Raw genomic sequence first — 24,067 nt, 5'->3', positions numbered from 1 at the left:
GCTCGGCACGCGATGGCACGCTGCTTTTGTGAACTGGATTGGGAGATACCGCTAGCACGCGGCACGCACACAATTGGAGAGATAGAGAAGCAGAAAGACAAGCAAAATAGGATTCCATCCGGGACACAATAACCTGACGAACTAGCTGCAGGCCGGGGCGACAAGGGGGCGCGCGGTGGCGGGGCAAGGCAGATCGGGGGCGGGAGCGGGAGATAAGCGCACACTATACAGACTATGGAACATGGGGGCAATGGACGATGGGGGGCAGGGATAGAGAGATAGGGAGGAACAGTCAATCAATCAGCCAGGAAAACACGGCGGACGGCGGGCGTAGGGTAACAACACGATAGCGAAGGGAAAGGATGTAGGCGGAACGGGTCTGGGAGGCGTGAGGTGAGGAGGGGCGGAGGAGGGGGTGAGTTCAGAGCTCCGACGCTCGGGGCTCATCCCGGACAGTAGGCATCGCAGCGATAGGGCTGGAGGGGGGAGCATGGGGGGAGTGGGTAGTAGACAGTCCGACGGCGGTCTTCAGGAGGAAGCGGTATGGTGGGAAGGTGCGGTAGCAGACACCGCGGTGGCACAGCAGCAGCGCACCTGAACCGACGCAACGGCAGCGGCGACGGCGGGTGTGAACGGAGACGCAAGCAAATAGTCTACGAATAACGGTGGACGGCGGCTCGAGACCGGACGATCTCGAGCGTGAGGTGTACCCGGGATGGCGAGGAAACACGAGCTGCCGGCCTTTTGGCATAAATATGGCCAGCCGGTATACGATGCAAGGGCGGGGGAGGAGTTGTGACAAAGACGGGGAGTTTGGGAGAAAGAATAGGAGATTGCAAAGGCGTTGGGGGGAGGGAGGATATGATACGGTGAAGATGAGAACGCGCGACGAACTGAACCAGCAAGTGTCCTCCGAATCGACCAGGACGGGTCCGACCGTGATAATGAACACCACATACCGAGCACCGAGCGCACTGTTCACCGGCACCATCGTGTGATCGCCGCTACAATTTGTCTCCGCGCATCGCTCCTCATGCCCCGTTCGCGTTCTCGGGATCGAACCATGCCGCGAAGTCGCGCTCAAAGTTGAGGCTCGTTTCCGCTCCGAAGATCGACGGATCCAGGCTGCCTTCGAAGTCGGCGAGGGTCCCGGTTCCAAAGTCGATGGTGCCGAAGTTCGTCGGGTCGAGGCCATCAGTTGGCACTGACGATCCGGGTGGAGGGGGCGGTGGCGGATGCGACATCGAAGGGGTCGAAGTGCCTAGAATTGCCGACGGTGACGGAGCGGTCATCGACGATGCTGTCGGCGTTGGCGGCGCTGGCGTCCCTGAGTGAGGAGGGCCGCCCTGAGGCGTCTGGCCCTGCTGCGGGTGCTGCGGGTGGTGGGGATGCTGCTGCAGCTGTTGGGGGTGTCCTGCGGCGGCATTCTGCGGTGACCGGTCGATGTGGCCATTTGGAATAGGGCCTTCCGAGCCTTCCGACTTCATCGGCCCACCCGTTTGCTTGTGGTTCATGCCGGGTGATGGAGGGGGAAGCATCCCCATCGGCTTGTTCTGTACCATGCGAGACCCTGGAGGCATACCGCTGGCCATGTATTGCATGCCTTGACGCTGCTGCTCATCGCCCTGTTGGCCACCGGAGGCGGACGGAGATGCTACATTCCCGCCGGGATGCATCTGTGGCATATGTGCTGGGCCCTTATGCAGAGCGCTCATCTGCTGCCGGTACTGCGCGGAAGTCTGAGGTCAGTTTGGCACGGCAGCGGCAATGACGGAGACAGGACGCTTTGCGACGCACCTGATGGATTTGTGCAGTGTTCATCCCGCCAGGGGGCGGACCGCCCATCATCGTCGCGTTCATGGGGTTCATCGGCGGAGCTCCTAGCCCGTGGCCCATCATCGGGTTGCTCATACCACCCATTGGAGGTCCCGGGAAGGGTTGCATGGGGTTCCGCATCATACCGTTGTGCATCGGCGGCGGGCCAGGTTGTGGCGGGTACATGGGTGCCATCGGGGGCGGTTGTTGTTGCTGTTGCTGCTGCTGCTGCTGCTGTTGCTGCTGTTGCTGTTGCTGTACCTGTTCTCCGCCAGGCGATCGACGTACTCGTTTGCGATCTGGCGGTGAAGATTCGTTCCTCGGCAAATGTTCGGGCTAAGAAGTGATAGAAATCTCAGAATATGCCGCATACAATATCAGTATGCGCCGCCCACCTCCTGTCCAGGCGATGTGCTGTTTCTCTTCGCACCCCGTTGCTGCTGGTTCTGCCCCTGTTGCTGTTGTGGCTGCCCTTGTTGTGGCGCGCTAGGCTGCATCTGCGGTGTCCGAAGACCTGCTGGGTGTTGCAATGGACTTGGACCAGGCTGCCCAGAGGGCCCCGCGCTGGGACCGGGGCCAGGCATGTTCGGCGGCTTCATGTGGTAGCGTCGGAACTGGTTTACCAGTTGTTGCTAGGGCGGGGGGTGAGCACTTCCGGATGGGGAACACTCACAACAGCGGACGAACCTTCTCGTCTATCGTTAACGCGTTCGGATCCTTGTCACCGAAGCCCAAATCTTGCTTGAGCTTGCTCAGCAATGGCGGAGGAATGCGGTTGAACTCCACATTCAGCACGTCTAACGTTTGCCGGGGCGGTATCGCCGGACTGCGCTGGGTCATCGCAGAACCAGGTGATCCAGGGTTGCTTGGAGAGCGGCCCAGCTGCTGCTGGTATGGGGGTTGCGGCGTGTGTTGGGGGTTACCCATCGGCCCTGCAGGTCCATTGGGAGGAAGCATGTTCCCCCGCTGGTTCATCTGTGTCAACGGGGCGTTGGTGCCAACCGGACCTAGACCTCCGCCCATCGGGACGTTTTGTTGTGGTCCACCTTGAGCGTTGGGGGGAGAATGCGCCATGGTCGGCGACTGGAACTGAGCTCCATTTACGCCGCGTTGCTGTAGTGGGCCCGCACGTTGGCCATGTCCGAGTTGAGGCCCGTTTCCTTGGGGTGGAGGTACACCGCCCGGAGACCCAGCTGACGTTCCTGGCACTCCGTTGGTATGTGGTACGTTACCCGGAAAAGGTCCAGCGCTTGGTGCACCGTTCGGCATCGATGCGGGCTGTGGCTGAGGAACTTGGCCCCCGACACCATTGGATTGGGGACCGTTCTGCATCGGTGGTCGCACGCCGTTGGCGTACCGTTGGTGCCCAGGCGCTGTCCGATTCGCCTTCTGGTTAGCGGTTTGGGACGCCGCTTGGTGCTGTCGGAGTACGGTGTCGTATCATTGCCCGGCACGAAGACACATACAACGCACCTGTGTGTACAACATCGCATCCTCCGGCCCCTGTCCACTACTCTTCGCCGTAAATAGTACCCAGAAGACGCTCCACCACCTGAATACGAGTAAGCGCCGATGACCCGGTGGCACAGACATGAACCTGAGAGACGATGGACCGCATATCTCGGGGGCTATATTCACTTGCGTGGCAATACGACGCGTAGAATTATGGAAGCCCGTGTGGTCTGTCGGGTTCCAATATATGGCGAACATGCACTCACTCGAACAACAGGCCCTGCTTTGCGTTGATCGGCGGGCTCGACTGGGGTGGAATATTGGCTTCTTTCAGAAGCTCTGACGCGGTCTTCTGAAAACCGCGCTTCGTGCAGTAGTCGTATATGTAGATATTGAACCTGCGGGAGGGGGGATATTTCGTGAGGGGCGCACAGGGAAACGCACAGATATGAAAACGGACATTCTGTCGCCTTCCCAACTTGGCGCGACCTGGTCTGAAGTGGGAGTATTGTGCGAGGAGGCATTCGCGCCATCGGTGGCCATGGCGGAGGCGTCTCAGAGCGGATCGAGAGGCTGAGGTAGGCGGACGATGAGCGCTGAGCAAGCGAGTATGGGAAGCGCGGGGAGAAGAGTAAGCAAGACAAACCTTCCGCAGCAGCGATATGCAAGGGGGATGTGCGTCGGACGGGATATGCAGGGCGAGGAGGGTGGGAGAGATAGAGCAAGCGAGGTCGACGCGGATGATGATTGGTGTATGGTGGTACAGATGATACAGTTTACAGGAAGCGAGGGCTGATCGTCGCTGACAGGGTCAGCTCGATATAGTGGTCGGATTGGGAGCGTCGGGCGATGAGGGAGGGCGTCGACGGCGAGGGAGGGCGGGAGCTGAGCGAGGGAAGGTGGGAGAGAGACGGCAGAGGAGGGACGTGCGCAGAACACGCCCGTCCCGATTCCCATCGGGCGGGTCACAAACTCAGCGCGGCAATTACCGGGCGTCTCCCCACGCCTCCTCGTACCCCGCCTTCCTAGATTCCTCTCTCCCGGTCAGCGTCCGCTTCAACATCCCCAGTGCAGAACAACACGCGCGTATTATGATTACTATATCGTAGCCTCAAATATCGTACTGGAGCGGGGCCTAATGTCGCCGCACCACCGCAATCTGGAAGTCCCACCCGCCAAGCACATACTTGAACTCCAGCAGCCGCTTCATCTCCCTCCACGTCCCCGCACTCACGCTCCCCACCTCCTTCTCGTCCGTCACCACGTAGATGAAGTCCGCGGGGGACAGCAGCGACCGCAGCAACGATCCCACCAAGAACGCGATCAGCGCGACGACGACCACCGTTGACAGCGGGTATGTCGTCCCTCCCCGCGTTCCCGTCCGTAACGTCCCCGCGAGCACATCGCTTCCCGTTCTCGGGCTGACAGCACCTAGCGGCGATCTTGCTCCCGCGATGTCTGGGCTGCTCGGGCTGAGCTGTGCACTCGATCGCCGCGACGGGCTGAACGGCAGCGTGTAGCTGTTCAGGAATCGCATCAGCCCATGCCCGGCGCTCTCTTGCGGGTGCGCCTCGGCGATCGACGACGCCGACGATGCCTGTTGCGAGCAGCGACACGATAGATTGCATGTTGAGGGGAGCACAGGCGCAGGGGGCAGAGTGCGCGAAACGAAACAAATTGCAGGGCGGAGCGGGCAGCACGTCAGCGAGCGGTACTTTGACAGATGGCGCGCGGCCGTGAATTACTCACGTTCTCGGCGGCTTCTTCTGTCGCCTCGCATGGCGCGGGCGTACTCTCCGTCTCTTGAGGTTCTGGCGCGTCAGACGGCTCGGGTGCTCTCGCCGGGGCTTCCAGAAGGTGCTGGGCAATGGCCAGGGGGGTCTGCAGCGCTGTCGGCACCTGCTCTTCTGCGGCAACGGACCTGCAGATACGAGGCGTTACGAGCGCGCGTCAGTAAACAGCGCACGCGCGCGCAAGGCACGCCCACACGGCGTGCGTAGGACACCGGGGCGTGCACATGAACGTGGAATGGGCACGCACCGTGCAAGGATATCCGCCTTCGCCGTGCGCGTCTCCAAGAGTTCGTCGCGCCCGAGCGCCGTGAGTGATTCCTTCTCGTTCATCACAGCCACGCGCACCCCGTTCACCGCCACCGCTGTTGCAATCCTCGCGGGCGCATTGTTGTCGCCGCCTGCGAGAGATGTAGGGCGCACGCGAATGTCGATAATCGCGCGGCCGTCCTCGAGGTCGAGAAGCCACTGCGGCTTCTGCGGGGCGCTTCGTGTTTCGCCAGTCAGCGGGTCCACGATCGTCGACATCTGGTACTGCGCAGTGGGCAACGTGAATCGGAGCAAATGGCGCGGGGGTCGGTCCGTGTTCAATCCTGCGGAGTGTAATGGGGACGGCGGTAGCGTATACGCCGCGCAGGCGATAGGAAGCGCAACGTCGTCAGCGCCTGGCACACCGCCCGATTCGTGCTGCCCGGGTGCGGAGACGGGCAGCGCGAGCTGAGCCTTCCCGGACTTCTCGACCCGGGAGCGCAGGAGGACGTCGTAGCCGCCAGGGTACAGTTTTGAGTCGACAATGAGCTCCGAGACGAGTAGATCCACGGGGTGGCGTACCTCGCCGCGGGGCGTGAATATCGTCGAAGACCGCCCGACGAGGTCACGCGCGCGGGGAGAGCGTGAGCGTGCGGCCCTTATCCGACGCTCCGAGGCATTGGCTTCCGGACTGTCGTTAGATGGCTCGGATGCAAGAGATGCCTCTGCTTCCGGAGTCGCGGGCGTACTGTTAGGTCCGGGGAGTATGGTACTTGGCCTGGGAGTCCTATCGTTTGCCGCTGCCGGCGGCGAGAAACTCGCGGCGCCGTTGAGGATGACGACGCTGGAGTAGACCTTGCTGGAGGGGCCGAATGCAGCGGTGAGGAACGTGCGGTTGGTATCCTTTTGGCGGAGCGTCCATCCAGCTTGTGGCGTCCGCAACTTGTCCTCAGGCGGAGGTGCGAGGATGAAGCCCGTCGCGGGTAGACGCATCAACGGCGAGGGCGAAAGGTTCTTCAGATAGGTCTCAACGGCAAGGATGGACTTCGGGAGCATGCCGTTGATCGTCGAATTCATCGCCGCCGGAATGGAGCCCGCATAGTCCACAGCGACCACTCGAGTACACTTAGTGGAAGGGATGGCATAGTTCTCCGAGGAATACGGGTCGAGTGTTTCCAGTATCCACGCGTCAAGGTAGACGCGACCAATCGGGAGGGAGTAGGAGTTGTACTTGGTAGCCGCGAATTGGCCGACCGACTCTGGTGAAAAGGACGCCGTAACACAGAAGATAGCTGACCGAGACTCGCTTGACGAATGGTCGACCTCAGTGGCGCTCCGACGAGCTGCAGGTTGGGAGACGGTCTCGCGTGCGATCAAGGAAGACAAGTAAAATCCTCGGTCCCGGAAAGGGAAACCTCCCTTCATGACGACGAAGGCGGTGTGTGCGTCGGCGCCGTACGCCTCGAGTACGCTGGCGGAGTCGAAACGTGCATCCCACTGCTTCCTGCAGTCGTAGCTCTTGAGAACAGAAGCAACCTCTTCTGCGGCAACGCCTTCGACGACCTTCTCTCCCCGGTGGACTGGGATGACGGATGAGACTTGAGGGTAGACTCTGCGATGCACGGGGAAATCCTTCTCGCTGACGACGGTCCAGCCTTCGGAGGAGGGTTGAGAGTGGAGTTCCTGGACGAAAGATAGAGCTTCCAGCGCGTATTGCATCGGCGGCTTTGCCGAGGACGGCACCGCATCTTCTCCGCCGGCGATAGCGGGGGATATAGCAGCCACGGCCTGCTGTGTGGACGTCGTCGCTTGTTCGACGGCATAGGTGAAGAACTTCGAGAACGATGTCGCGAAGGAGGGCGGGGTAGTCACGAACGATGTAGCAGAGGCGGCGGGGGAGGACCCATTGCTGCTTCCGTTCTCCACGGCTTGAGGATCCTGATCCGCGTCCCATTCAGCCTTACGGCGACGTATAACGCCTAGAACAGGAGGCTGGTCAAGTGGAACGCGCGCAGGCTTGATGCGCTTCTGCTTCGTGATGTTCTTCATCTCCCGCTCAGGCATCTCTTCCAAGTCCACATCGAGCTTGACGCCGTTCACCATGACCAGGCCCTTGTCCTTCGGTGCGCTCACCGGCCCTCTTCGAATGATGGCCTGCAGGCGTTCTTGCTCCGAGAACACGGCGTCGTGGGTGATGGTGAGCCACAGACCCCCGCCTCCACCAGAGAAACGGTGACGACGGAGCGCAGCAATGGACTGAGGCGGTGGATCGACAACGATGTCGAGAGAAGATGCCCAAGTGTCTAGGTCGCAACGAATCTCGCATTCGATGACCGGCAGCGACGGCGAAGAAGCACCTCGACCGATATCCGCTTCGCCTGACACCCGTCGTTTCGCGCAGCCCTCATATTCCACGCGGAAGTTACCGCGTTCGTGGTCGTAGCGTATTTGGTTCGTCTTCGCGCCCTCAAGCCGGGTAACGATGGGCGGGCCACCGCACTTAATCGCGAACTCCCCGATACCGGCGAGAGCGGTGATCATCTGTTGCGGAATCGTCCCCTTGTTCGACCATCCTTTGGGATCGGACTGCTCCAGCAAGGTGACGAGGACCGTGTTCGGGGACAGCGCCTCGATCGACCAGCCTTGTAGGTCCACCTGCGTTCGGATGACGTTCGGGTCCACAGGCGGGATCTGCGGGAACAGATTTGGATCGTCGGCAGAGAAAGCGAACACGTGGATCGTCGTCGGGGACTTGTATACCGTCTTGAGCACGACCATATCCCGACCGCTAGTGCGCGGACAATTGTCAGCATCGCCGTAATCATGATGCCCAGTGACAATTCTTACTTGACTGGCCACGCAGGCTTAGTCTTGAAGTGCCACAGTTCCGTCAGCTCGTTCACGTCCTCCAGCAGCGTAGCGTCTTCGTACAACTTGTCCCAATATGAACGCGCCCCAGGGGTAGTGATGGCAGCATACAGGTCCCAGAGACCAATGCCGACGAAAGTGGCCTCTCCCCGATAGACCACCAACGTCGGGTCGATCGAGTCCAATTGCGAGACCGACACGCCTCGCGCCTCCACAGCTGAGGGATTGTCAGCGAAATGCGCGATGCACTAAGCGCATATACTGACTCTGTTTCCATTTGGCCTCCGGCTCTTGCAATAGCGAAGAAAAGTAGATATAATTCCGCTTCACTCTTGACAGTATAGACTTCTCTGCGGCTGCAGACCGCTCCGTAAGTGTCCGCGAAATTTGAGGACGATCGCCGCCGACAGTGGAGGCCCTCGATGTGCTTGTGGCGGTGGTGGCGACAGAAGACTGCGTATGGAAGCTCTTCTCCGCCGTACTCGACGCGTCCTGGAACATGGACTGCGAGATGAAGAAGGACGCGGGGTCGCGCGCTTCGAGTTCTTCAATCGATTGCGGTATGCCGTTCAAGCGGAGTCCGCTAGAAGGCCCCGAGAGCTCGACGACGACCCGAACTTTCAGCACAGAGTGATCGTTCGGCAGAGACGCATGCTTCACCGCGAAGACGAACTTCGGCTGGTCTACAACCCCTGCGTCCACGCTCGATGATGCTGATGGCGGTCTGGTGGCATGGGCCGTCCAAGGGAGCTGCGACACTTCGGCTGACCCCTTCGTAGACAGCTGAACGTCCCAACCGTGGGCGGCAGGTAACGAGAACTCGACCGAGCGAGTGAGCCTTCGTATCTCCCGTATGGTATGTAGCTCCTCCAGGCTGTGTTCTGTTGGTGGCGGATGGTCTTCGTCCTCAGGAACGATGGAATAGTCTACAGTGAGCGCTTCTCTGTCGATGGCGAAGTGTACGCGTTCGATAGATACTCCGTTCCCGTACCCCGTGAGGAGCGGGACGCGTGCGCCACGCTGCTGCACGGTCTTGAATAAGCCTACGGTCATTGCACCCAGCTGCTGCCCGAAGTTCGAGCCTGAGCCGAGATTCCATAGCAATCGAAAACTATGTTGCCAGAAGCAAGTGATGTGCAATTTCGAAGGAAGAGGGTTTGGGAACCCATTCTGCTCGCTTGGCTGTGGTTGTATGCGCTGTATGCACCAAGCAAACACTAGCCGAAAAGGATAAGAGAGGTGACGGAGTGAACCACACTGTGGACTCACATGTGACATCAGAGCGCACATATGGAGGAGAGGGTCGCAGGTAAGTCGGCTCGTCCGGGGAACGAGGAAGCGAGGTAGAGATGTCGATGAGGGTAGTGGCATCGTTGAACGTGCGTGATATTGTGACCGCATCCCGAGGACTGTCTACGAGTTGGAGCGAGATTGAGAAAAGCATATAACATGCACTCACTTCGAAGGCCAGCCCAACCTAAAGTTAACCTTCGAGATCCGCGTCGCCTGGTCGAACATTTCGAGTAGCTGCGCGCCCTCAACCGCCGGATCCCACTCTCTCCGCAGCTCTGGCGTCACTAGCACAGACTTCCACGTCTCCAGGGAAATTGGTTCGTCGCCTATGGACACCTCCAGGACGGCGCGGTAAACGTTTTCCCCCGACTTGCTTGCGCGGCGGTGAACGAGAACATCTGTGACTTCCGGTACGCCAGATGCACGCCCCTTTCCCTTCGTCGTCGGGGCAGCACCATCGTTCGTGACTGGCAGGCGCTTCCAGTCAGAAGATGCATGGGAGGTGAGAAGCTGCCTAAAGTGCGCCTGTGCATTGTCGAGTGCGGCGTACCACGACTCTCGCAATCTGTACATTGATCAGCAGGAATCACGTATTAGACGTCACAGATGCATACCGGGTACCGTCCATGGTGTTTGTGTTTCGTTAAGTCGTGATAGGTCGTGGTTGAGCGACTCGAGAAAGTCGGAAGGTGGAACGATGAGCGCCTTGCACGACGTCGTGGGGTTGATCGGGGTACACGTGAATGGCACCGATGACACGTTGCCTCCGCAAGTATTATGACACTTTACACAGCGCGAGGTGTGTCGAATGTTCCCCTCGTTGCCCCCGGAGAGCGAGGATCGTAGGTTTACAGCCGTAATAGTGCGGTCCGAGAGTACACGCCCCCGTAAGGGACCGTCAAAACAGAATTAGATCCGAACACACAGTCAAGACGCGGGTAAGCAGATGATCCCAGAGAGCACGTCCAGCAGACCAGAGGATGGGGGAAACGGCGACGAGCAGTAGTCTGCCAACGTCGGGTCCGTCGATGACGGCGGGAGAGGGGAGAGCTGATTCGCGTCATATTCCCATTTACGGGTTACCTAGCTTAACGTGCTTATCCAAGCGTATAAATTAACAATTTTCGGCAACCAAATTCATCTCCGCGAACCGCCCGCGAGATCGAGTCACTTGGATGAGGAAGTCGCTGAAAGCGTCGGGCGGGGCAAGGGCGGCAGCGGCGCGAGCGAGGCTTCCAGCAGCACACCACCTCCGCACACGATGGCGAAAGTCAAGGGACGCATCCTGAGCATCCAGTCCCACGTTACATACGGATACGTCGGCGGGAAGGCCGCGGTCTTCCCTCTGCAGTGTCTCGGGTACGATGTCGACGTGAGGAATATCTGATCTGCATTGCCGCGCCGCTTCTAGGCTGTCGAGGACCCTTTCACTGACGCACTTGCGCCGGACACAGGTCGTAAACACCGTCAACTTCTCCAACCATTCCGGTGAGTTTGCTGTGCCCTGGTTCCTTGCAATGGCCGAAGGCTGACAAGATGCAGGATATGCCCGATTCGGGGGATCGAGGGCCTCTGCGGGCGAACTCGAGCAGATCTTTGGCATCATGGAGCAAAATGAATTGCTTCGACAAGAACGATTGCTGACAGGTCAGTGGAACCAACGAGTTATGTTACGGGTGGCTGATTTTCGTGTAAAGGATATATACCCGGAGCGGAAGCTACGGCGGCAGTTACCTTGTTCGCGAGAAAACTCCGCGAGAGGAACCCTAAGCTCATATATCTCTTGGACCGTGAGTAAAGCTAGTGATTGCTATTGAAAGCTCAAAACATTAACGACTAATTCAGCGGTCTTGGGTGACTCGGGACGACTGTATGTCGCGCCAGAGGTGGTGCCTATCTACCGAGAGGCACTTCCCCTCGCCACCATAATTACGCCGAACTGGTTTGAAGTCGAGTACGTTTTGTATTACCTCTTGAGGAACGACCTCTCATCGCCATAAAACAGGGTCCTCACAGACATCAAAATGATAGACCCGTCTTCCCTTCGTCGGGCCATACAAACGCTTCACGACGTCTACCACGTACCCCACGTCGTCATCAGCTCCATACCCCTCAGGCAATGGCTAACCGGGCTCCTTCCTGCACACCTGCGTCCCCCGACGGAGTCAGCCGACGCCGACTACCTCGCATGCATTGCCTCTTCTCGGACGGAGACCCCTGGTGCCTCTGCCGTATATGCAACATGCTTCCCTTGCCTTCCGGGTTACTTCTCGGGCGTCGGCGACCTCTTCTCGGCGCTCGTGTTGGCCCACTTCGACGAAGCGAACGCGGAAGGCACCGACGGCGAGTCGCCGCTGTCTCGCGCTGCCTCCCAGGCAGTCTCGCAAACGCACGCGATGCTCTCGCTGACCCACGAAGCGTCTATGGCACTACCAGAGGACGAGCGGCAGGTGACGGACGAGGAGCTGGACGTGCGCGAGCCGATGCGCAAAATCAAGCGGATGAGAGGGCGCGAACTGCGGCTCATCCAGGGCCAGGACATCATCCGCGGGACGCAGTCGATTAAATATAGACGTCTGGAGCCGTGGACGAACTTCTGGGCAGCATAGAGCCAAGGAGTCAATGGTATCGAGGGGGATATTAGATAGATTGCGGCGGAAAGGTGCCGATGTACAGAGTGTATCTTGGCCTCGCCACGATTATAGGTCGTGTAAACTAGCGGTGGGTGGTGGTACAATTCGTGGGCTGGGTATAAGTACACCGTTCATGTGAGATCGAGCAGCAGGGTTCCCGTAACGAGTGAGTGGATATACAGTTCATGGTTCCGCTTTCTCTTCAGCTTCTGGTTGTGCGGGACGCCTCCGCCTCCTACGAATGCAAAGACCTAGAAAAATGACAGCCGCAAGGAGCGCTGTCCCTAGAAGAGCGCCTAGGACTTCCGCCGCGATATCTCCGCTAGTCTGTCCAGAGCTCGTCGGTGTCTGGGTGGGACTGGGTATAACGATGGATGGAGTGACCGATGGAAGTATGGTGGCTGAAGGTAGAGGAGGAGAAACGAATGGTGATGTACTGACTTCATCAATATCGCATCTTAGCGGGAAAGAAATCCGCAGCTCACTTGTTGTCGGAGATAAGGACGGCGATAGAGTCTATATCCAGATGCGTCGAAATATTGGACGCGACAAACGCAACTGAGAGCGTGGTGACAATGTCCTCGGGTAGACCGATGATAGATATGGAGTCGACGGAACTGTTCAGCTCCGATCTGACTGACACAATTGGGTTGGTCATGCTGGACACGGTGACATTTGCGATGGCATTGGATGACGGGGACGTCTTGACGAAGAGAGCACGAGCTACAATTTCAGACATGAGCACGCGACATCTATTTGCGTTTAACTTGACGGATTGCGGAAGCTACGCACCTCTCACAGACAGAAATATCTGCGGAACTAGCCCTCCGCTGCCATCCGTGGGCCCCGATGTGGTGGTGAGCGTGCCGCCAGAGGCATTCTGTGCAGCAACGATGCGCCTGCGGACGATCGGGATCGAGACAAATATCGGCTAAGGGCGCAATACAGTGAGAGTAGATCGAGCTGTACGCACCATGCACTATCGCAGGTCTCGGTCTCGGTTCCAGCCGAAGAAAGAGTCAAACCGCACGCCGAGGGGCTGTAGATGATCTGTGAAGCGGTGTCCTCGAGAGTGATGTTGACGTCGGCTCTGACAAGTGCGATGAGGAGCAGGACGACGAGGAGTGACCAGACCAGTACAGCCTGCCTCTGCAGGAACATGCTGGCACCGGGCAGGCTGTCATGAGAGGGGAGTCCGGAGTGATGAGGGCTGGGATCCGGAGAGGCGGTGGCGAACGGTGCGCCTATCCGTCATGGCAACGTGAACACGACATTCCAAGCTTGACGCCGGATTTAGCCTTCCAAACTCCGGCCATGGGAGCCATACAAGCGTGGAAGTCTCGACCCGCAGGGATGCATGGCCAATACTGCGGTCGTTGTGCTGCTGCGTGGTAGAGAGACATGGATGGCGCAGTTGTCGGAGGAGTCCAAGACATAGCTCTCGCAGTGGCAACGTACGTTACCCCAGTTCTATAAAGACGTCCGGGGTACATAGCGCCGGTGTGTGCGGCCCGGGCCTCGAAATCCAAAAAAGTATTTATCAGACAGATTTGCCGGTTGATTGGGCAAATTGGTGACAGAAATTGAAATGGCTGGCAATTGGCTGGCAACGTCGGACTCGGAGTCTCGGTCGTGGTCGCTGCCTCTCTTGCCCTCAGCCTCACGCCCGCCTCTGCCTGCACCCCCTCTCCGAGCTCGCAGGCCGCTCACAGTCCCTCCGCGGGACGTTCACTCTTTTTCATCACGTTCTTTTGCCTCTCGGTCTCACAAAAACAACGAAATGTCGGCCCAGTTCCTTGTCGAGAAGTCTAGCGTCCATCGCCGCGGCCTAGCGGGAGGTGTCCGCCGGTTGAACAAGCGTTGGGTCTACACCCCGACGGCGATCTTCACCACGGATACGGACATCTTGCTCCCTACCACTACCTCGGATGTTGCTGGTGAGTACATCATGTCCTGTGGGTCGTTTTTGCCGAAATGTCGCGTCGCGTTGCCCAATTATCACGGTCGTTCTCCTTCGCCTCGCCATTTTGAACATTCATCTGGGCGACAAGAGACTTGTTGTCCCATCTCGCGATGCTCTACACTATTCCAACGCGCGTGTACAAGCTGCGCGAGTGCACTGTTTTTGAGCTCGCGGACGCGTCCTGGCGCCTGCTATCTTGGATAGATAGACTGAAGCAAGACCGTATATGCTAACAACTTTCGTTAGCTGACCCCAACGCTACTGTCACAACGTCTGCCATTGTGCCGACCACTTCGGCCACGGGCATAATTCCGGTTGCGTCCACAACCAGCTCGTCCACCGCTGTCGCCGCCGCAACGTCCACTCCCGCCACTACGTCTGCTACGGTCGCTACGCCTGTGCCCACCACTACGTCTACCTCGAGTGTTGCACCAACCACTACTCAGCAACAGCAAGCCCAGCAAGCTGCTACGACTCCGGCGACCACCCAAGCACCGACCACGACCACCCGGACGGTGGCCAATGCTCTCACTGAGGTGACTCAGACGTTGACTTCCACTCGTGCTGGCAGTGCAGCTGCAGCTTCAAGCGCTATTGCGAGCCCGTCGGCGTCCACCACTCCTACTTCCACAACAAGCCCTGGGTTGGTTGGGGGTGGTATCATCGCAGCTGTTGTCGGTGTTGCTGGTATACTGTTCGCTGTGGTTTACTTCATCGTAAGTCGAATGCCTGGTAGATCAGGGCGACTGTTGTTTAACGATATCCATGCAGCGCCGTTCACGCAAGACTAATGACGATGAGGACGATGGAAATGAGTTTAACGCTCAGGCTTTCCGGCGTCAATCTGTCGTGCTCCAAGACGATAACTATCCGGTTATGAGCCGCGCCATGACTGTCAACCGCAATGGCAACACGCCCCGGCCTCCGACTATGATTGAGCGCAAGATGGCCAACACCCCGGCTCCGTACGACGTTCCGGCGATGTCTCATCCTTACGGATACTCAGGCGCTTATGGCCAGCCGTCCTTCGCTCCGGGTCAGGTTATGACCCCTGGTCCGTACACTCCGACCTCAGTCAATTCGGCCAACCCCTTCTTCTCGCCCTACGGCGACTCACCCATTGGTACTCCTGTCTCTGTCGCAGCATACAACACTGCATACACTGAAGATGGACACGCGATCTCACGCCAGCCCTCCAATGGCTCCTCTGCTATCCTCTCTCGCCAACCGTCGTCCGCTGCTCTTTCTACGCCGCCGGCAGTTGACGGAGCGCAGTATGTTGACCTGAACCGGTCCAGTGTGACGCCCTTCCAGGCCGCCCAGTATGCCGAGATCTCCCGCCGCCTGAACACCAACCCGCCCCAGCCTTTGCCCGCTTCTGAGGTCGCGGAGGTTGCAGAGGAACTCGCCGAGCACGAAGGAGCCGCTCCGGTACTGTCCCCGAGGACAGTTGAGCCTCTTGAGCTCCAGCCGACACTGAGCTTTGACGAGCCGCGGCGCTTCACCGTACAGCCGACGCCGAAAGAGAGCGCCTTCCCCGAGTCGCCCTTCGCCGACCCGACTATGAGCTTCCACGAAGAGCAATTGCAGCACGCCCCGGAGCGCGATTCGTTCCCCATGCCGCCGTCGCCGACGTACTCATCGAAGTCGCGCGTCACATCCAAGCCGCCTACGCTCCCGGAGATCCAGATCCAGCAACGCCCCTTCTCGCCGGTGTCGCTCGACTTCCCGCTCGTGCCCTCAACGCCGCACGTCGCGCCCTCGCCGCTCGGCTCGACGTTCACCATGCCATCACCTCCCGCCGACGCACACTTCTCCGAGCCCGCTTCTCCTGCCACACCCGTGTCGCGCGGCCAGGTCGTGCCGATGAGCAAGCGGCCGGACACGGTGTACACCCTCTACGATGAGGACGACGCCTACGCCGGTATCTGAACCAGCAGACTTGTATCACCACCATCCGCGGCTTCCCTTCTCGCGATCTGACGCGCCCACTGTGGCGCGTTTCGGCGCGGAGGTGCACGCGTTGTAGCATTGCTCCCCTGTTCGACATCTGTCTTGTCTTACTTATCCTTTGGTGTGTGTCCCTGTGCTTGTGTTCCATTGGCGTAATTATGCGGCGGCGGGGCAGAACTGGATTCTCTGGGCGCGCGAGCATGCACCTCGTCCTTCGCCTGTCACTTCCACCCATCCCTGCCCAGCGTAACGGCTGCCGGCTCCTCCTTCTCCCTGTTTGTGCTACCCATGCTCGCTCCCTCTGGCGGTTGATCCTCTTCCTGTGTTTCACGGCTCTAGATGAGATCCCCCTACAGTACACCCCGGTTCGCTCTAATGCGGGCCCTCCTTCCCTCCTCTCTCTCTCTGTTCCCCTCTGCGTTCCGTATCGTTTGGTGTCGCTCCTGCCCGCGTTCGCTCCTTCACTTCCTCTTCCGTGCGGGCGGAGCCGTGTCGCTTTGCTCGATTGGCGTAGGTACCTGGGAAGCCTCCTCCGTCTCCACTGGGCAACGAGCCGCTACAATCTCGTCGATACCTCGTTTACGCTTATTACCACAATTTCTATGTTCATGTCACGCCGAAGATCTATGCGGCCATAATACCATCTGTTGGCCGCAGTGTACACAAAACGCGGGAGGTAGTGAGCGTGCACGTTGTACTGCAGCACCTGCTGTGCATCGATGCTTCTTGTGCGAATCCTACGGTGCCCCTTTTGGTGTTTGGCTAACTTGCACACGAAGAAAGGCGCTGCACGACGCACACCCTCATGGGACCTATGATTTCTTTGAGATAGTTGCTTGCCTGACTCGGCAGCGTCGTCACAGATTGCTCTCGTCTTCGTTAGTTTCCTTAGAGTGCGGACTGGGTTTCCAAAATTGTTCGTTAAACAATGACACTAGAGTAACAGACATCACTGAGGTGTACGAGTCCTTCCCTGGGATTCAGTAGCACGAATACCACGGAACATAACATATCGTACAACATACCACGGGATAGCCTGGGTATCAACTCGAGCACACAGACAGCATATACTAGACAGCTCCTCGCACGACCAAGGTCCAGGACTTCCGCTCCTCATGGACGCCCTGTCGGCGACGCCGGAGACTTGCTGTCCGGGAACTTCGCGTCAAGCGCCTTCCCAATCTGCACGCTCTTCTCCGACAACTTCCGCTCCAGCACCGCCGCATGCGCCTCGACATACTGCCCGAGCGCCCTCCCCCCAACCTCCAACAGCTCGCCCAACCGCTTGAACAGGCCCCCCGCGATCTGCGTCTCCTCCACCCGGTCGAGCCCGCTGATCCCGACCGTAATCCGCCCATGGCGCGTGCGCACGAACACCCTGTCCCCGTCGTCCGGGCCCGGCTGCGACGGCGACATCGGCGGGGCAGGCTTCGGCCTGCCCGGCTCCTCGGGCGCGGTGCACACGACGAGCGTCTCGCGGTCGCCCGCGCGCAGCGTGCGCGTGCGCGCGGCGAAGGCGGGCAGGAACGAGACCGCGCCCGCGTTGCGCGTCTCGAACATCAGCGGGCCGTCGTACGTCGGCGGGAGGAGGAGCGTGATCTTGCCGTGCCGCGACTCGACCTGGAGGTCGACGCTCCGCCCGGGCTGGGCTTCGAACTGCGGCGCGGGTATGTTAGCTTCGGAGTGTGGGGTGCCTGCTGCGTGCGGTGGAAGGGGCTTACTAAGTTCAGATTAATGCGGCCGTGCCGGGTGGACACGACGACTGTGGCGGGCACTTTGGGCGTGCCCGGCGGTGGGATGGCGGGGGACTCTGCGACGACGGCGAGGTCGAGGCTGATAGCACCGTGGCGCGTGCGGAAAGAGGCGTTGATGTCGGAGGTGCCGCGCCCGTCCTTGCCCCAGGCCCGATTGCGCTTCCTGCGCTGTTTGCGTAGTGTACTCGGCACCGGTCCGACCGACGGAAGTGTGGGGTCAATGAGATACGTTCCTGCACGGTTGGGAGTTAGCAGGAGAGTTCTGTGATGTGCACACAATATCCACATACCTTCAATGGGAATATGCTTCGAGAACACCTCGAAGTAGTTCACCGTTTGCGCATTTTGTGGCCGGAAGATGGTGCTGCTGGGCGAGCGCGGCACGGGCACAGATCGCGGCGGGGGTGGCGCAGCTGTACTGGGACCAGCAGCAGGCGAATACGGGGGTGGCGGTGGCAATTGGTCAAGTTGGGAAATTGGCTGTTTACAGGAGCTATCAGACTTCCAAATCCTTGCAGCTCAAGTGTTGTGGGCTCACCGGTGGTCGCGAACGATCCTTAGGGGGCAGTGCGGGTGCGCCCTTGAGCTCAGTGTCGGGCTCGCTGTTGTTCGCGATGATCATGGTCGCTTGGGATTTTGTGGTGGCGGGAGGAAGAGAGGAGTTCTCCAGGGATATCAGTGAATGATGGCGATATATAAGGGTGGGATGGACAGGACGATCGACTGCGCGGGTCGTGCGCAGGGCCTGTCTACTCTAGTAGCGCCCCTCGCCGCAGAGCTTACGCACAGCCTCCGATCAACTGCGCCGAACCCATCTTAATGTACCTCCTCGGAGTACACTCGGACCTGTCTAGTCTAACATAGTTCTGGGCAGTACAGCGTGGGTGCAAAGAGGCTACGCAACCCGTACCGACACTCAATACTTATTACTAGAGACACCCAAGGATTGTGGATGAAAGAAAGTTCAAGAAACCGAGTGGGTCAGTGAACCAGGAGTAATCGTAGATCATGAGCCGAGCGAACAATATATCGGCACGAGGTCGATGGCGAAAGTAGTCAGCGCGGCTTGTATATCACCGCCACCATGACGAGCCGGGAGACGGAACAGCGAGGAGAGCTTGCCGTAAACTGCGCAATGCGCACGGTGATAGCAGGAACGTTGGATGCGAACGTGCAGACGTGCGGAAAACATACATGATACCCAAAGGACCGCCCTATGTCGACCCCTTTCTCCGCTTCATCTCACGATACAGCCTGATAACCCGGTCGCGCTCCTCCTCCATCATCGCCTTCTGCGCCATCGACAGTACGCCGTCCTTGAGGGATACTCCAGTCTTCGGCGTGCCGCCAGCCGCCGCCAGCTTTTTCGCCTTGCGCGGGAGCTGCTTGATTTGCGGCGGTGCTTGCACAATGTCGTTCAGCCGCTTCGGCGCAGACGACGACACCCGCTCGAACTCCTTCGCCTTCCCGTCGTGCTTCGTCTCCGGACGGCGTAATGGTACCGCGCGTTCGCTCTTGTCTTCTGGTTTTGGTTTTGACTTGAGTTTTGACGGAGGTTCGTCGTCGTCGTCGCTACCGTCGGATGTCTTGGTAGATTTTGCAGCCTTAGAGCTAGCAACGGCAGCCTTCTTTTCGGCCTTCTTCTGCGCAAGCTCCTCCTGCTCCTCCTTCTGCGTCCGCCGCATCTTCGCTGACGAACTTTGCATGGCCTCTTTCACCGTATGCCGCAGCGAGTCCTCCACCCGCCTATGTCCCAGTTTAAGCCAAACGGCGCCCCAAAGGAAACAGCGATACACGCACCGATTGAAATGCCCAATCGACTCTCCAGGCTTTATGCGCAGCGCATTCGCTCCCTCGTTCTGGCCGCCCGCGCCGCCCTTCTGCTTCTTGCGAGACGGTCCCGCGCCGTCCGCTTCATCACGCTGCTTGCGCTTCTTCTCCGCGAACTCCTGCTGGATCTTCGCCGCGTTCAGTACGCGCGCGGCACCTTTCGGGATCTCTTCGTTCTCGATCGACTTGCGTACGCCGGGTACGAGGTCCGCGCCCCTGCATAGTGTGAAGCGTAAGGAATGGTGATGGCTATTCTTGTGATTCGGAGTGAACGTACGATTCGGCGCGAGTTTTCTCCCGGACGGAGCGTTTTGCACGTTTATGAGGCATCGCTCAGTGTGTTGGATGCCGTCAGTTTTGGAGGGTTATGAGTTGTCGACCCGGTATCAGAACAGCACTTAAGGAAATGTTAGACTTTACAGGAGCCTCAGATACTTTCGAAGATGAAGAAATAGAGGCGTGAGCGGGAAGGAAGGTGTGGTGGTTCGGGACAAGCGCTCATTTTGGCAGATTGTTGCCTCGACTTCCGAGAAAGTCGGACTTGTCAATACTATACCTGAGTAACTTATAAACATCGATTCTGGCGGCAACCGTGCATGGCTATAACATTGGGAGCTACGAACATCATTTTCTTAGATATACTTATGTGAGTACTTGTCTACGATACTATTCGCACATACGGAGACGTGAAGCCTGAGCCGGATAAATACGCGACTTCAAGTCTGTGTTGTATCACAGTCTACAAATGCGATGCTTCGCGGATGCTCTGGTGCACTATCATTGGTATGGCCGAGTGGTGAGCGTATCGCCGTGAGCGCGACAATTGGAAGTGCTCGGGGGAGAGGCCGACGGCCGACTTTGCTGCTGACTTCCGGCCAGGGCACGGCGTAACGCATTTATATTTGATAGCTATGTTCGTACAAGGGATGAAATAGCAGATATGAGTGCCTAGCAAGACTAACCCGAACGCGTACCTTGTTCGTGTTCAAACGCGCACCGTACCATACGAGCCTGCCGAATGTGTGATGATGGGCACCGGGGACCAGGAGGGGTGCTCTCGACTGCCACCTTGTCCAGAAGCGACTGCAGTAGCGGACGGAACCCGCTGCGATTTCCGCAAGACTTTGGAAAGTATGCCATACAACCTTGCCGAAACGTGGGTCAGTACACAACGTGTCAAGCAGGCACCGAACTTGAAGGTTGGACGCCCACACCGGCGTCCCATATATAACAAATTCCGGTCGGAAGAAGTCCGACGGTCCACAATACGCGCTGGGCAATGCTACATTGTCACAGTAACCACCATAGATATGCGTGGGCTATCGTGGCAGCACCGTGAAAAGGTCACTGCCAGTCATTCATGCTTACAGGGAAGTACGGAAGCACGACAACTTGGAGCGGGATGCACTTGTCCAAATGCGCAGCCCTGGGCGGATGGAGCACCTCGACCAGATGTGGAAGGTATACCGCCAGTGACTACAGTCGGCAGGCTGCATGGGCCATCCGGTATGCTCCGCCGCTTACGGCCAAGGGGGTTCACTCCGGCATGCCGCTCGGGGAGATGACAAAGAGGGCGTCGACGACGAACCTTACTCGGAGAACGTCATCTGCTACCCCTTCCGGGTGTCGGTACAGAGAAACCTTCATGGTCACGAAGACGAACGCTCCAGATATCCAGCGGACAGCAATTGAGGACGATGAAGGTGCACACCTGCTCTCCGCCGACGACCTTCTGGAGGTACTCGAGGGCACCGTGGTGGCCGCCCGGCTGCAGGAGAGACAATAGGACACAGAGCCGGTGAGGGAGTGGATACAGCGCCGTCTAGGTCATGAGAACAGCCGGCGTGTCCTCTCCCTGTACGACTGGCAAACAGAGGCTGCAGACCTGCCGGGCGGTTTGTCCAAGAACCTCGCGAATCTGGTCCTCGGCGTCGCCCTCCTCCTCCAGCAGAGCCGAGACGCCAGCGCAGACGCCCCGGCACACCCTGTCCCTTCCAGTACCAACACCCGCATCTGGGACCTCATCCGCGACGCAGTCGCAGATGGATCCCTCGGCGTGGTCCCCAAGCGCACGGCGCATGGCTTTTTCGCCGTTCCGCTTTGCAGCCGCCTCGACGCCGAAGGGCATGTCACCGCGCTCGTCTCCCTCCACGTATGGCTGGCGGACGGCGAGCGCAGCAAACAGGACCTAAACGCATACTCCTACCAGTCAACGGCGCGGAGCTGGGTGTTGGCCGGAAGGGGAACGCATCATGTCCATGAGGCGACCCACGTGGCGTATGACACAGCAGGGAGTGGAGGCGGAGAAGAAAACAGGAGAACAGGACACGAGACTCACCGAAAGCCTTCGTTCGTGGAGAACAAGAGTGTCATAATCTGTGGCAAGGAGATGCGCGCGGAAGTCTATATGCGGGACATGTCGTACGCCGTCCCCGCAAACTCGTACCACCGGACGGAGGTCGATCCAGAGGAGATCTACGCGACGCTGTTCCACCTGGACGGGCCGGACGGCGCAGTCGGGGACGCTCGCGCACTTGGACCAACCAACAGCGCCGAGTGCATCTCGGAGCAGACGCACCGCCCAGGAGAGTACACCGCCGCTCGGTTTGTGAACGTGGTCGACACCCTCCGTCGCTTCGAGCTGCTGATACAGGAGGGCCGTCAGCGTGCAGGTGAAGCAGAGTGGGAGCCGGCACAGCGAGCTATCCGAGACGCGATCGACGTCTGCAGCTCGCCCACTAGCGCCCTCGTCCACGAACTGCGGTATCTCGCCATCGCGGTCGCAGAGCTGGGGAATATCAGCCGACGGTTCGGGCACTACGATCGCGCCCGGACCATCCTCGAGGAGCTGTTATCCGCGATGAGGAAGCCAAGCTTGCTGTGCGCCGAGATATATGGGGAGCTCGGCGTCATCTGCCGGCACTTGGGGAAGCTGGATGAAGCGAAGGACGCGCTCGAGGCCCAATACATGATGGCGAAGGAGCTGGGCTGGGAGCGCGGCACGTGCAGAGCGGTAGGGAATCTAGGCATGATCAACTACCAGCTCTCACAAAACACGCACGACGACGGGCTGTTGGACGCGGCGACCCGGCAGCTGGAGGAGAGGGTTGAGCTGGCACGGCGTCTGAAGGAGACGACCGACGGTGGCAAGGCTCCGGACTGGAACAAGCTCACCGCCTGGGAGGGCATCGGGCTCGCCCGATTGTCGTTGTGCCACACCGCGCGGGGGAGCTTTCACGAGGCGATCGAGGCCGCCCGAACATCCCTTGACTGCAACTACGCTTCGGGGGATCCGACGGTGATAGCTATGTCCCGCCTCTTCTACGGCCGAGCCCTGTTGCTTGAAAGGCGGCGGGATGAAGCTCTTGCGGCGTTCAATCCACCAGGCACATGCACTCCGGCCATGGCGCTGTGCAAAGAGCCATCTGAAGAGTACCGCGGGTATCTGGGCGCACTGGTGGCGGACGTAGGAGTGCACTTAGACGTGCTCGACGAACAGGGGTACAGCGCGCTGGACTACGCGGTCTTCAGCGGTGACGGCGAGACTGAGCGCCTCGTTATCCAGGGCCTCCAGCTCAGGCTTCCAGGGAGCCAGGTCGAACGGCACCGAACTGAGGCCTATCTGCGGAAGGGCTACCGCGAGCTATTCCAGGAGGCCCTGCGACCGGTCCTCCTCGAGAGCAAAGACCACAACGGGCTCCAGCGTTTGAGAGTGGCGTACGCGGATGCGCTGGCCGCGGACGAGTCGAAGGGAGAGCTCTTTGATCGCCTCAAGTTCGTGCGGTACAGGGACTTCGAGAAGTTCGGGCGGCTGCCCATGTCGAGCGAGGGCCGGACGCAGGTATTCAACCCGAAGAAGGCGGAGGAGGGTGGAGAAGCCAACTACATCGTCTTCTTCTCGTACACGTGGTGCTGGAACAAGAGATTGGGTATCCCATCACCGGACGACGAGGAACACACCCAATACCGCCGCATGCTCGGGGCCATCAAAGCCTTCTTAGAGTTGCGTCCCAGTATAGATCCGAACCGGCTTGGTATTTGGCTTGTAAGTCCCGTCTTCGTGTGCGTTACAATATTTGAACTCTCCGCTGATGAGTTTGTCCAGGACTACGCCTGTGTCGACCAGCTCTCGCCTGCAGCAGGTGTCAACGCGCTGCCTCTGAACCTGATGCAGTGCAATGCCGTCATCAGCCTCTTTGACGAACGCTACTACTCACGCGCGTGGTGTTCCCTCGAAGTGTTGATCGTGCAGACGTTGCGAAGGGCGTGGCGCATGCACTCCTGGTTCGTGTGCGACAAAGAGGGCACGTTGAGCGAGGCGCCACACGGGTTCGATATCGATATGACAGGCAAGGACTTGACTTACGAGGACGAGCGGCCGAAACTGGAGTTCCTAGAGAGGCAGAGCAAGTTATTAGGGTAGACGATGCGTAGGCTCGTAAACAAACCTCACGTTTAAGTGGGGAA

General features: G+C 59.1%; 8 protein-coding genes across 8 annotated transcripts; 3 read left to right on the top strand and 5 right to left on the bottom strand.

The window, feature by feature from the left end:
- Positions 1–213: 213 nt before the first annotated feature.
- On the bottom strand, positions 214–4,178 carry TRAVEDRAFT_28878 (uncharacterized protein). The gene is made up of 8 exons (XM_008039966.1): positions 3,914–4,178; positions 3,728–3,840; positions 3,534–3,665; positions 3,289–3,367; positions 2,503–3,234; positions 2,211–2,447; positions 1,798–2,151; positions 214–1,727 (listed from the first exon to the last, which is right to left on the bottom strand). The coding sequence occupies exons 2-8, from the start codon at positions 3,808–3,810 to the stop codon at positions 1,032–1,034; spliced, it is 2,313 nt and encodes a 770-aa protein (XP_008038157.1). The 5' UTR covers positions 3,811–3,840; positions 3,914–4,178; the 3' UTR covers positions 214–1,031.
- A 165-nt stretch (positions 4,179–4,343) lies between these two features.
- On the bottom strand, positions 4,344–10,492 carry TRAVEDRAFT_148162 (uncharacterized protein). The gene is made up of 8 exons (XM_008040317.1): positions 10,082–10,492; positions 9,634–10,032; positions 9,444–9,583; positions 8,441–9,391; positions 8,154–8,391; positions 5,308–8,094; positions 5,017–5,188; positions 4,344–4,864 (listed from the first exon to the last, which is right to left on the bottom strand). The coding sequence occupies exons 1-8, from the start codon at positions 10,093–10,095 to the stop codon at positions 4,403–4,405; spliced, it is 5,163 nt and encodes a 1,720-aa protein (XP_008038508.1). The 5' UTR covers positions 10,096–10,492; the 3' UTR covers positions 4,344–4,402.
- Positions 10,493–10,728: 236 nt separating this feature from the next.
- TRAVEDRAFT_20234 (Ribokinase-like protein) lies at positions 10,729–12,076 on the top strand (the record flags this gene model as incomplete). The annotated part of the gene is made up of 6 exons (XM_008039883.1): positions 10,729–10,839; positions 10,922–10,955; positions 11,004–11,114; positions 11,165–11,257; positions 11,313–11,421; positions 11,473–12,076. The coding sequence occupies 6 exons, from the start codon at positions 10,729–10,731 to the stop codon at positions 12,074–12,076; spliced, it is 1,062 nt and encodes a 353-aa protein (XP_008038074.1).
- Positions 12,077–12,422: 346 nt separating this feature from the next.
- On the bottom strand, positions 12,423–13,261 carry TRAVEDRAFT_47290 (uncharacterized protein; the record flags this gene model as incomplete). Its single annotated transcript, XM_008040093.1, has 4 exons — positions 12,423–12,540; positions 12,586–12,823; positions 12,893–12,999; positions 13,074–13,261. The coding sequence occupies 4 exons, from the start codon at positions 13,259–13,261 to the stop codon at positions 12,423–12,425; spliced, it is 651 nt and encodes a 216-aa protein (XP_008038284.1).
- A 511-nt stretch (positions 13,262–13,772) lies between these two features.
- TRAVEDRAFT_58539 (uncharacterized protein) lies at positions 13,773–16,643 on the top strand. The gene is made up of 3 exons (XM_008040316.1): positions 13,773–14,037; positions 14,310–14,779; positions 14,835–16,643. The coding sequence occupies exons 1-3, from the start codon at positions 13,881–13,883 to the stop codon at positions 15,993–15,995; spliced, it is 1,788 nt and encodes a 595-aa protein (XP_008038507.1). The 5' UTR covers positions 13,773–13,880; the 3' UTR covers positions 15,996–16,643.
- A 271-nt stretch (positions 16,644–16,914) lies between these two features.
- Positions 16,915–18,419, bottom strand: TRAVEDRAFT_64730 (uncharacterized protein). The gene is made up of 4 exons (XM_008040315.1): positions 18,309–18,419; positions 18,061–18,250; positions 17,738–18,003; positions 16,915–17,672 (listed from the first exon to the last, which is right to left on the bottom strand). Exons 1-4 carry the CDS (start codon positions 18,390–18,392, stop codon positions 17,130–17,132), a joined length of 1,083 nt encoding a protein of 360 aa, XP_008038506.1. The 5' UTR covers positions 18,393–18,419; the 3' UTR covers positions 16,915–17,129.
- A 479-nt stretch (positions 18,420–18,898) lies between these two features.
- TRAVEDRAFT_64729 (uncharacterized protein) lies at positions 18,899–19,930 on the bottom strand (the record flags this gene model as incomplete). Its single annotated transcript, XM_008040314.1, has 3 exons — positions 18,899–19,516; positions 19,571–19,816; positions 19,878–19,930. 3 exons carry the CDS (start codon positions 19,928–19,930, stop codon positions 18,985–18,987), a joined length of 831 nt encoding a protein of 276 aa, XP_008038505.1. The 3' UTR covers positions 18,899–18,984.
- A 1,030-nt stretch (positions 19,931–20,960) lies between these two features.
- Positions 20,961–24,023, top strand: TRAVEDRAFT_37165 (uncharacterized protein; the record flags this gene model as incomplete). Its single annotated transcript, XM_008040041.1, has 3 exons — positions 20,961–21,338; positions 21,507–23,645; positions 23,706–24,023. The coding sequence occupies 3 exons, from the start codon at positions 20,961–20,963 to the stop codon at positions 24,021–24,023; spliced, it is 2,835 nt and encodes a 944-aa protein (XP_008038232.1).
- Positions 24,024–24,067: the final 44 nt, after the last annotated feature.

Source organism: Trametes versicolor (assembly GCF_000271585.1).
Source record: "Trametes versicolor FP-101664 SS1 unplaced genomic scaffold TRAVEscaffold_6, whole genome shotgun sequence".
In the NCBI taxonomy this organism is placed as follows: Eukaryota; Fungi; Basidiomycota; class Agaricomycetes; order Polyporales; family Polyporaceae; genus Trametes; species Trametes versicolor.
The sequence above is the reverse complement of the archived record's forward strand: the minus strand, read 5'-3'. Positions and strand labels throughout refer to the sequence as shown.